Genomic DNA, 12417 nt, shown 5'->3' with positions numbered 1-12417 from the left:
ATGTCTGACTCTGCCTGAAGCTTCAATATGCCATGCCAATAACTGTAAAACTGAGACTCAAGAACAGGTGTAATGTAATGAAAATGAGCTTACAACTCCCTCTCCATTTTGGCACTCACCCTTTTTCATTATCAGCTGGAAGCAGTCTATCCTCTGAAGCACCAACTGCCAGAATACATGCTTGAGGTGGGTTAATAATAGCAGAGAAGTTCTTAATTCCAAACATTCCTAAATTGGAGATTGTAAAAGTGCCACCCTTGAAAAGAGATTAAAAACAGATCATGTTAATTGCTCGTCAACATAAATAAGAAAAAATGACAACTGTTTGTGAAAGACTTTAAGATAATCTTTTACTCTAAGAAGGCCTCTGAACTGCCATAAGACAGAGAGAAAGAAAGGAAAGGAAAATGGAATATGAAGTGATGGATACGTTAATTAGCTTGACTGTGATCATTTCACAATGTATACATATATCAAAATGTCAAGTTGTACACCTTAAATATGCACAATTCCTATTTGCTAATTATACATTAGTAAAACTGAAAGAAAAAAAAAGGCCTGAATGGAATACACTTTACTGAAAATATATAACATTTACAATTTGAATAAAAGTCAATTGTGTGGCACATTAGTTGGAAAACATCCTATTTTCAGCTTTTGACAGGCTACTCAATTTTTATTTTCAGGACCTTGTGTCAGTGAGAATACAAGGTAGAATCAAAAGGTGTAAATCCATTAAAAGCATAATGGTGACCTTAAAAACAACACAATTCTTAACATTCAGAAGGTTAATAAATAATACCTTACCTGGAATTCGTGTGGCTGTAGTTTACCCTCTCGTGCTTTGGTTGCTAAGGAAACAACATCATTAGCAATGGTTTCCAGTCCTTTTATATGTGCATTAAATACAATAGGTGTGATGAGTCCTGCAGGAGTACTGACTGCAACGCTGATATCAACAACATGATTTCTATTTAAAAAGAAAAAAAAGAGATCTCAATAATTATCAACAATGTTTATTAGGAGCTTATGTGTCAGGTTAAGCAAGAATATTGATATTTACTTCAGTTTGTGTACTGCTCAGCCAGAGAGATATCTTTCCTGTTTTTACATTTTGCTGTGCCCTCTCCTTGGTCTGCACTTTTTTAAATGAATGAGAAATGTGTTAGTAGGTTGGTTTCACATGCACTCTCTAATTCCCTGCCTCCTCTGCCTTGACTAACACATGTGTAGGTGGGGACAAAAGGCTCAGAGCATTCAGTGAGAATTAAAGAGAACTCCTTGGATTGTGAGATGAAGTGTTTGGCTGCAGTTGAGTCTGCAAGCAGAGCTTGAGCAGATGAAAGGAAGAGTGAAGGGAAGGAACTGCATTCTGGGAGAAACAGGAGAGCTAAGGATGTAGGGTGGTCATGTCTCAGAATATAAAAGTAGGATTCCTACGGCCAGCCTGGTGGCTGAGTGGTTAAGTTCGTGCACTCTGCTGCGGCGGGCCAAGGTTTCACTGGTTCCAATCCTGGGCACAGACATGACCCCGCTCATCAGGCCATGCTGAGGCAGCGTCCCACATGCCACAACTAGAAGGACCCACAACTAAAAATATACAACTATGTACCAGGGGTCTTTGGGGAGAAAAAGGAAAAAAAAATAAAATAAAATCTTAAAAAAAAAAAAAGTAGGATTCCTAATCTTTTTCTACACCAGGGCACCTTTGCACTGGAGTTCCTTCTCAGAATACATTTTTTTTAACACAGAAAATAAAATGCTCAAATTACCAGAAAATCAAAAAACTACACTGAAAGTCAGATATCAAACTATTCAAAAAACAAAAGTGTGATATATGTGCTTCTGTATTAATAACAAGATCTTGCAGCAGGTCTAATAATAGCTATGATTTTGAAGTGATGATAAGTAAAACAATATATATTTTTTTTAAACATTGGCACCTGAGCTAACAACTACTGCCAATCTTCTTTTTTGTTTTCTTCTGCTTTTTCTCCCCAAATTCCCCCAGTACATAGTTGTATATTTTAGTTGTGGGTCCTTCTAGTTGTGGCATGTGGGACGCCACCTCAGCACGGCCTAATGAATGGTGTCATGTCCGTGCCCAGGATCCAAACCAGCGAAACCCTGGGGCCACCAAAGCAGAGCGCACGAACTTAACCACTCGGCCACGGGGCCGGCCCCAGTAAAACAATATTTTGAGACATGTGCAACAACCACAATGTGATATCAAAATAATGTTACTGGTTACCAGCACAAGTACTGTTAATACCTCTTTTTTTTTTTTTTTAAAGATTTTATTTTTTCCTTTTTCTCCCCAAAGCCCCCCAGTACATAGTTGTATATTCTTCGTTGTGGTCCCTTCTAGTTGTAGCATGTGGGACGCTGCCTCAGCGTGGTTTGATGAGCAGTGCCATGTCCGTGCCCAGGATTCGAACCAATGAAACACTGGGCCGCCTGCAGCGGAGCACACAGACTTAACCACTCGGCCACGGGGCCAGCCCCTGTTAATACCTCTTTTATTCTCTACATTTATAATAGGAGGAAAAGCTAGATTTCAGTTGCAGGTTAGTGGAAAAGAATGATTTTTTTCCTCATCCAAGTTGCCAAACTCCTGAATTATATCCACACCTCCTTAAGGGCCCCTGCTAAAGTGTTCTGCAATCGAGAAAAAGTTAAAACTTCACAAGAAGGAAGAACTCCAGCTCATTCTAGGCACAAGCTTTAGAAGATTACAGCTACCAAATCCCTCAATGTGCCCAAGCTGGCCTGATGGAGCCGGCTTTTGTCACTTGCAAACATAGGGACCTGCTCTAGCAAAAGTGTGTGACCCTTAGCAGCTACCACAGCTGTGCTCTGGTTAAGGTACCACATGGCAAATAACTTCTTTCTTAGTAAAATTATCTTGTTATTACAATATTATCTAAAGATCTTCCTCATAAGAGAGTACAGATGGTGTTTCCTATCTTGTTCACCACCGAATCCAGCAAACAGTACATGTTCAACAAATATTTGTTGAATGGCTGTATGAACAAATGAATGAAGGGCATTTAGTAAGAATTAATGACTAATTCATAGAACTTGCTTTGCAACCTTGATCCTTTCATCTAAGTAGTGTTTCTTCAGATATTCTTAAAAAGTTAAACATATATTTACCCTATGACCCAGCAACTCCACTCGAAGGAATCCGACTGAGAAATGACAACATGTCAACACAGAGAATTGTATGCAAATGTTCACAACAGCCCTCTAAAAGATAAGTCTATGTTTTAATCCCAGAATCTATCAATGTGACCTCATTTAGTAAAATGGTCTTCACAGGTATAATTAGGATCTTGAGATGAGATCATCCTGGACTATCTGGGTGGGCCATAAATCCAATGCCAAGAGTCCTTATAAAAGATAGAAGAGAAGACACAGCCACAAAGAAGGCCATGTGAAGATGGAAGGAGAGGTTGGAGCTATGCAGTCACAAGCCAAAGAGTGCCTGGAGCCACCAAGGAAAAAGAATCAGCAGATTACCTGGTATGTGTGACAAGACTGCAAAATGGTTTAAAGTTCTCTTGGGGAGTTTCAGAAAAATTCATGATAAGTACAGAGAAAACTAGCTCCCTCATAGGCAATCATTAATATCAGTTAGGTGAGTATTCATGGTATTTACATATCTTAGTCATCAACAATATTTTCATTGGAATAAAAATATTAACACTGAATACTGATTTATTCAAAATTTGTGCTATATCAACTTGGTAGGATGATGGTGTGTATGTGTGTGTGTGCGCACACACACATACACACACATGTAAGAAGAACACAACACAGCTAAATCTTAATCTTTAACAATAAGTCAGTTGGTGAAGTAAAACATGAAAAATTCATACAAGGCAACAGAAAAATGTTATTTAGAAATATGAAGGTAAATATCAGAAGAAATAATAGTTTAAAAGTTGTGTTTGCATCTTGGGAGTAGAGCTCAGATTACAGGTCAAGTTGGTCACTGTAAACCATGGAGCAATATTCTAAAGTATATACTATTCTTTTAATAAAAACTAAGTTAATAATAATACAAGAGCCTACACAGTAGAAAAAGCCTAGGCTTAGGAATCAGAATCCTGGTTCCAATCACAATCCTGCTACTTACTAACCTATTAACTCAGGGAAAGTTACTTAACTCACTGAGCCTCAGTTTCTTCATCTAGAAAATGGACGTGAAAGCACCTAACTCATAAGGTGGTCATAGGATTAAATGAGACAAATGTGGAAGACACTGAGCACCATGCCGGTCACACGCCACCATAATATTAACAAATACTGGATTTTGGTTCTGTTTTCAATTTTGCTCCCACCCCTCAAGTTCAGCAGAACTAAAAGGTGAACAAAACCCATTTCAAGCCAGCTTTGTGAGAGTCATCATCAACTTAATTATACATATCTGTACAGTTATCTCCCTTTGCTAAACTCATATAAAGAATTTGTAGTCTTTACTAACTAAATTTAGCACTATCTCATAAATAGTTTTATATTGTTTTCAAACTGTTTTACCTACAGAACTCACGTTCCACTCTGTATTCCATTTTTCCTTACCTCCTATACTCCTAGTCATATATAATGCAAGAAAACTGCTGATGAATATATACCTTCCCTACTAGTGTTATACTTACTGTCTTATAACTGTGTCCAGCCAAGAAGAATTTGCTTCAGGAACTTTTAAACATGCTAAAGCTGAAGCTTTTATGATGAAATCATTGACGGAAATTTTGCTTCTTCCTTCTAACATCTGCAAAGATAAGAAACCATTGTAGTTTCTTAAATTCTCTTCCCAAAGACTGAAACTATATAATCTCAGGGGGTTAGGGGAGGACACACACATACAAATGTTCTGAGGTGGAAAGGATGAAATAAAACCAAAAGTTGGTTCTTTCATCTTTTTAAATTTAGGCCTTTGCAGCTGTTAAGCTTTCTGCTAAGCACTGCTTTAGCTGCATCCCATAAGTTATGGTATGTTATGCCGTCCTTTTCATTTATCTCAACAAAACCAAGTTGGTTCTTTGAAAAGAACAACAAAATGCCAAACATTTAGGTAGAGTGACAAAGAAAAAGAAGATTCAAATTCCTAAAATCAGAAACGAAGTAGGGGACATTACTATCTACCTTACAGAATTAAAAAGGATTACAGGTAATACTATGAACAAACATATACTAACAAATTAGATAACCTGGGTGAAATAGACAAATTCCTAGAAAGATAGAAACTACCAAAATTGAATCAAAAATAAACAGAACCACTGAATGGATTTATAACTAGTAAAGACACTGAATTGGTAATTAAAAAACTGGAAAAGCCACATTTGAAAGCCTAGACCCAAATGGCTTCCCTGGTGAATTCTATGAAATATTTAAAGAATTACAATCAATTCTTCACACACTCTTCTAAAAAATAGTGGAGGACAGAACACTTTCTCACTCATTCTATAAGGCCAGTATTGGCCTGATACCAAAAGTAGACCAAGATATCTCGATTGAAAACAAGAAAAAAACCCCTACAAATCAACATGCAAAAATCAGTTGCATTTCAAGGAGTGATGTCAGCATCATGGCAGAGTGAGCTCTCCCCATAAACTCTCCTCTCTAAGATACAACGAAAAGGACATTCATATTCCAACAGAGGACATCCACACAACACAAAAGGTGTCTGAGAGACCCACACAGCCACACACATTGGAAGGTGGAGGTGCTGGAGCACCACCCCCAAGGAAGTGATACAAGGTAAGAGAAAGCTTCTCTTTCTGCTTGAAGGGAAGCAACTCAGTGACTCCACGTGGCTCCACAAGAAAAGGGGGGAGAGAGCGGTGGCCCTCCGCAGGAACACCATAGATCTCTGAGGTGCCTCTCAGCCCAGGGGAAAGCCCCACACAGAGGTGACTAGCTATTGTAGGGGTGTCTTCATCAAGCCAGTGCTCCAGGAGAGCAGATATCAAGGGCAGAGCAAGAAGCCCTAAGACTGCACAGAAGAAAGAAAGCGCCCCAGCACCTGGGAGCTGTCCTACAGATTGCAGCAGGCTCCAAATACGCAGTTCTTGACTCCAACCCAGTGGCAAAAGGCGGAAGTGACAATGAAATACTACCACAATGTGGAAGCACATATCCATGCCATCTAGCAGTATGAAAAGATATATTAAATCTCCAGACCAGAAGGAAAATGATAACTGCCCAGAAATCAACCCTAAAGACACAAAAATCTATAAACTAAATGACAGAGAATTCAAAATAGCTATCATTAAAAAACTCAATGAGTTAAAAGAGAATGCAGATAGTTCAACAAATTCAGGAGCTACTCCACAAAAGAGTTCAAACTATAAAGAACAACAAACTAGAAATATTGGAGATGACAAAAACAATGGATGAGACAAAGCAGAACATGGATTCCCTGAACAAGAGACCTGATATCATGGAGGAACGAATCAGCAATATTGAGGACAGAATCTAGAAACGCTCCAGATGGAGAGAACTAAGACTAAAAAGAAATGAAGAAAGTCTCCAAGAAATATCTGACTCACTTAGGAAATGTAACATAAGGATTATAGGTATTCAAGAGGGAGAAGAGGAGAATGGTGCAGAAAACTTGTTCAAAGAAATAATAGTGGAGAACTTCCCAAACCAGGGGAAAGAGATGGAAATCCACGTGAAAGAGGCCAACAGATCTCCTACTGCAAGGGAAATACTAGCAAAGCTGGCAAAAGTCAATGACAAAGAAAAAATACTAAGAGCAGCAAGGCAGAAGAAAATGATGCACAAAGGACAAAGGAAATCCTATCAGGCTTTCAGCAGATTTCTCAGCAGAAACATTACAAGCTAGGAGAGAGTGGAATGATATACTCAAATCTTTGAAAGATAGAAACTTTCAGCCAAAAATACTCTATCTACCAAAAATATCCTTCACATATGATGGAGAAATAAAAACTTTCCACAAGACCCTAACCCACTACAAGAAATCCTCAAGAAGGCCCTCATACCTGAAAAGAAGAGAAGGGGTTACAGAGCCCTGAGTAAGGAGATAAATAGGCACACAAGATCAGAAAATTGCAGCTATCCATCAGAACAAGTTAGCAAACACTCAAGTAAAATATTAAAGGTAAAGGGAAGGAAAAGAACAAAAACTAAGATAATCTTGTAATTTTAAACACAAACTCACAACACAAGATGGAATAAGATGAGACAAAAACAACTTAGGCTGGGGTCAGCCCAGTGGCACAGCATTTAAGTGCACACGTTCTGCTTTGGTGGCCTAGGGTTTGCTGTTTCGGATCCTGGGTCCGGACATGGCACTGCTTGGCAAGCCATGCTGTGGTAGGCATCCCACATATAAAGTAGAGGAAGATGGGCATGGATGTTAGCTTAGGGCCAGTCTTCCTCAGCAAAAAGAGGAGGATTGGCAGCAGTTAGCTCAGGGCTAATCTTCCTCAAAAAAAAAAAAAAAAAAACTTAGGAGGGGAAGAGGAAGGTGATTGAGTCAGCTTAGTCTAAGGAGATAAGAGGTCATCAGAAAATGGACTATCTGATCTAGGAGATTTTGTATACAAACCTCATGGTAACCACTAAACAAAAAAGCAGAACGAGAGGCAAATAATAAATAAGGAGAAAACTAAGAAAGCCAGCATAAAAAACTACCCAACTGAACTGGTAGTCCAAAACACACAAGATGAGTGACAAAGGAAATGCAAGAGAACCAGAAAACAAGTGATAAAATGGCAGCATGAAGCCCTGATATATCAACAATCACTCTAAATGTAAATGGGTTGAATTCTCCAATACAAAGACATAGAGTGGCGACATGGATTAAAGAACAGGACCCAACAACATGCTGCCTCCAGGAAACACACCTCAGCTCCAATGACAAACACAGGCTCAGAGGGAAGGGATGGAAGACATACTCTAAGCTAATGGCAAACAAAGGAAAGCAGGTGGTGCAATACTTCTAGCAGACAAAGTAGACCAAGATAAGACAGGAAGAGAGACGAACAGGGACAGTATATAATGATCAAAGGAACACTCCACCAAGAAGATATAACACTTATAAATATCTATGAACCCAACACAGGAGCACCAAAGTACATCAAGCAACTATTAACAAATCCAAAAGGAGACATTAACAACAACACAATAATGGTAGGGGATCTCAACACTCCACTCACATCAACGGATAGATCATCCAGATAGAAAGTCAATAAGGAAACAGTGGAATTAAATGAAAAACTAGGCCAAAGGAACTTAATATAGATATATATAGAACACGCCATCCAAAACCAGCAGATTACACATTCTTCTCAAGTGCACATGGAACATTCTCAAGGACAGACGATATGTTGGGAAACAAAGCAAGCCTCAATAAATTTAAGAAGACTGAAATCACATCAAGCATCTTTTCCAACTATAACGCTATGAAACTACAAATTAACTATAAGAAAAAAGCTGAGAAAGGGACAAAAATGTGGAGACTAAAAAACATGCTACTGAACACCAATGGACCATTGAAGAAATTAAAGGAGAAATCAAAAAATATTTGGAGAAAAATGAAAATAAAAACATACCATACCAACTCATATAGGATGCAGCAAAAGCAGTCCTAAGAGGAAAATTCATCACAATACAGGTTCACCTTAACAAACAAGAAAAATCCCAAATAAGCAATCTCACAGTACACCTAACAGAATTAGAAAAAGAAGAATAAACAAAACCCAAAGTCAGCAGGAGAGAAATAATAAAAATCAGAACAGAAATAAATGCAATTGAAACAAAAAAGACAGCAGAAAGGATCAATGAAACAAAGAGCTGGTTCTTTGAGAAGATAAACAAAATTGACAAACCCTTAGCCAGACTAAAAGGCACAAGGTAAGAGAGAAAGCTCAAATAAATAAAATTAGAAATGAAAGAAGAGAAATTACAATGGATACCAAAGAAATACAAAAGATTATAAGAGGATACTAAGAAAAGCTATATGTCAACAAAATGGACAATCTAGAAGAAATGGATAAATTCTTAGACTCTTACAACCTCCCAAAGCTGAACCAATAAGAAATAGATAATCTGAATAAACAAATCACAAGTAAAGAGACTGAAACTGTAACCAAAAACATCCTAAAAAATAAAAGTCCAGGACCAGAGAGCTTCCCTGGAGAACTCTACTAAACAGTCAAAGATGATTTTAATACCTATCCTTCTCAAACTATTCCAAAAAATTAGGTAAGACACAACACTTCCTAACACATTCTATGAGACCAACATCACCTTGATACCAAAGCCTGACAAGGACAACATAAGAAAGGAAAACTACAGGCCAATATGGCTGATGAACATAGATGCAAAAATCCTCAACAAAATATTGGCAAACCAGATACAGCAATACATCAAAATGATCATAGACCGTGATCAAGTGGGATATATACCAGGGACATAGGGATGGTTCAACATCCGCAAATCAATGTGATACACCACATTAACAAAATTAGGGATAAAAACCACAAGATCATCTCAATAGATACAGAGAAAACATCTGACAAGATCCAACATCCATTTATGATAAAAACTCTTAACAAAATGGGGATAGAATGCAAGTACCTCAACATAATAAATGTCATATATGACAAACCCACAGCCAACATCATACTTAATGGGGAAAAACTGAACGCCATCCCTCCAAGAACAGGAACAGGACAAGGATGCCCACTACCACCACTCTTATTCAACACTGTACAGGAGGTTTTGGCCAGAGCAATTAAGCAAGAAAAAGGAATAAAAGGAATCCAAATAGGAAACGAAGAAGTAAAACTCTGGCTGCTTGCAGGCAACATGACTTTTTTTTAATAAAGATTTTTATTTTTTTCCTTTTTATCCCCAAAGTCCCCCAGTACACAGTTGTATATTCTTAGTTGTGGGTCCCTCTAGCTGTGGTATGTGGGATGCTGCCTCAGCGTAGCTTGACGAGCAGTGCCATGTCTGCACTCAGGATTCAAACCGACCAAACACTGGGCTGCCTGCAGCAGAGCGTGCAAACTTAACCACTTGGGCACGGGGCCAGCCCCAGGCAACATGATTGTATAAATAGAAAACCCTGAAGAATCCACTGGAAAACTATTAGAAATAATCAACAACTACAGCAAAGTTGCAGGGTACAAAATCAACTTACAAAAATCAGTTGCATTTCTATACTCTAATAACAAACTAACAGAAAGAGAACTCAAGAATACAATCCCACTTACAACCTCAACAAAAAGAATAAAATATCTAGGAATACATTTAACCAAGGAGATGAAAGAGGGACCAGCACGTGGCCAAGTGGTTAAGTTTGCATGCTCCACTTCAGCAGCCCAGGATTTCCCCAGAATCTACACCTATGTACTGGGGGTCTTTGGGGAGAAGAATTAAAAAAAAAAAAAGATTGGAAACAGTTGTTAGCTCAGGTGCCAATCTTAAAAAAAAAAAAAAAAAGGAGGTGAAAGACCTACACAATGAAAACTATAGGACATCACTGAAAGAAATTGATGAGGACATGAAGAAACGGAAAGATATTCCATGAACATGGATCGGAAGAATAAACATAGTTAAAATGTCCATACTACCTATAGCAATCTACAGATTCAATGCAATCCCGATCAGAATCCCAATGACATTCTTCATGGAACTAGAACAAAGAATCCTAAAATTCATATGGGGTAACGAAAGACCCTGAACAGCTAAAGCAATCCTGAGAAAAAAGAACAAAGCTGGAGGCATCACAATCCCTGACTTCAAAATGTACTACAAAGCTATAGGAATCAAAACAGCATGGTGCTGGTACACAAACAGGCACACACATCAATGGAACAGAACTGAAAGCCCAGAAATAAAACCACACATCTATGGACAGCTAATCTTTTGACAAAGGTGCTAAGAACATACAATGGAGAAAAGATAATCTCTTCAATAAATGGTGTCGGGAAAACTGGACAGCCACACACAAAAAGTAGACCATTATCCTATGCCATACACAAAGATAAACTCAAAATGGATCAAAGACTTGAAGGTAAGACCTGAAACCATAAAACTTCTGGAAGAAAATACAGGTAGTACACTCTCTGACTTTGATCTTAAAAGGGTCTTTTTGAATACCATGTCTTCTCAGACAAGGGAAACAAAAGAAAAAATAAACAAGTGGGATTTCATCAGACTGAAGAGCTTCTGCAAGGCAAAGGAAACAGGATCAAAACAAAGACAACCACCAAGTGGGAGAAAATATTTGCAAACCATTTATCTGACAAGGGGTTAATCTCCATAATATATAAAGAATTCACACAACTGAACAACAAAAAAACAAACAACCCAATCAAAACATGGGCAGAGGATACGAACAGACATTTCTCTAAAGAAGATATATAGATGGCCAATAGGCACATGAAAAGTTGTTCAACATCACTAATCATCAGGGAAATGCAAATCAAAACTACAATAAGATATCACCTCATACCCATTAAAATGGCTATAATCACTAAGACAAAAAATAACAAATGAAGAGGTTGTGGAGAAAAGGGAACCCTCATATGCTTCTGGTGGGAATACAAACTGGTGCAGCCACTATGGAAAATAGTATGGAGATTTCTCAAAAAACTAAAAATAGAAATACCATAAGACTCAGGTATCCCACCACTAGGTATCTATCCAAAGAACTTGAAATCAAAAATTCAAAGTGACTTGGGCACCCCTATGTTCATTGCAGCATTATTCACAATAGCCAAGATTTGGAAGCAACCCAAGTGCCCATCGACCAAACTGGATAAAGATGTGGTATATGTATACAATGGAATACCACTCAGCCATAAAAAAGGATAAAACCATCCCATTCACAACAACATGGATGGATCTGGAGGGTATTATATTAAATGAAATAAGCTAGAGAAAGACAAACACTGTATGATTTCACTCATATGTGGAAGATAAACACACGGACAAAGAGAATAGTTTAGTGGTTACCAGGGGGAAGGAGCGTGGGGGGTTGGGCAGAAAGGGTGAAGGGGAGCACTTATATGGTGACGGAGAAACAATAATATACAAGTGAAATCTCACAATGTTGTAAACTATTATGAACTCAATAAAAAAAATCAGTTGCATTTCTATACATTGATAATGAACTGGCAGAAAGAGAAGTCAAGAACACAATCCCATTTACAATCACAACAGAAAGAATAAAATACCTAGGAATAAGTTTAATCAAGGAGGTAAAACACCTAAACACTGAAAACTATAAGACATTATTGAAAGAAACCAAAGAAGACATAAAGAAATGGCAAGATATTCCATGCTCACGAACTGGAAGAATAAACATAGTTAAAATATCCATAGCACCTAAAGCAACCTACAGATTCAATGCAATCTCAACCAGAATCC

The 12417-nt window shown here is 38.0% G+C and overlaps 1 protein-coding gene across 1 annotated transcript in view; it reads right to left on the bottom strand.

The window, feature by feature from the left end:
- Positions 1-12417, bottom strand: part of DLAT (dihydrolipoamide S-acetyltransferase) — a 41192-nt gene that overhangs the window by 2345 nt on the left and 26430 nt on the right. Inside the window, exons 11-13 of the mRNA XM_070624870.1 lie at positions 4662-4777; positions 808-970; positions 120-256 (exon numbers count right to left, since the gene is read on the bottom strand). Coding sequence (XP_070480971.1) covers positions 120-256; positions 808-970; positions 4662-4777 — 416 coding nt within the window. The remainder of the gene's footprint in view (positions 1-119; positions 257-807; positions 971-4661; positions 4778-12417) is intronic.

This window comes from Equus przewalskii, chromosome 6 (assembly GCF_037783145.1).
Source record: "Equus przewalskii isolate Varuska chromosome 6, EquPr2, whole genome shotgun sequence".
NCBI lineage: Eukaryota > Metazoa > Chordata > Mammalia > Perissodactyla > Equidae > Equus > Equus przewalskii.
Note: the sequence above shows the minus strand (reverse complement) of the source record. Positions and strands in the feature narration are given on the sequence as shown.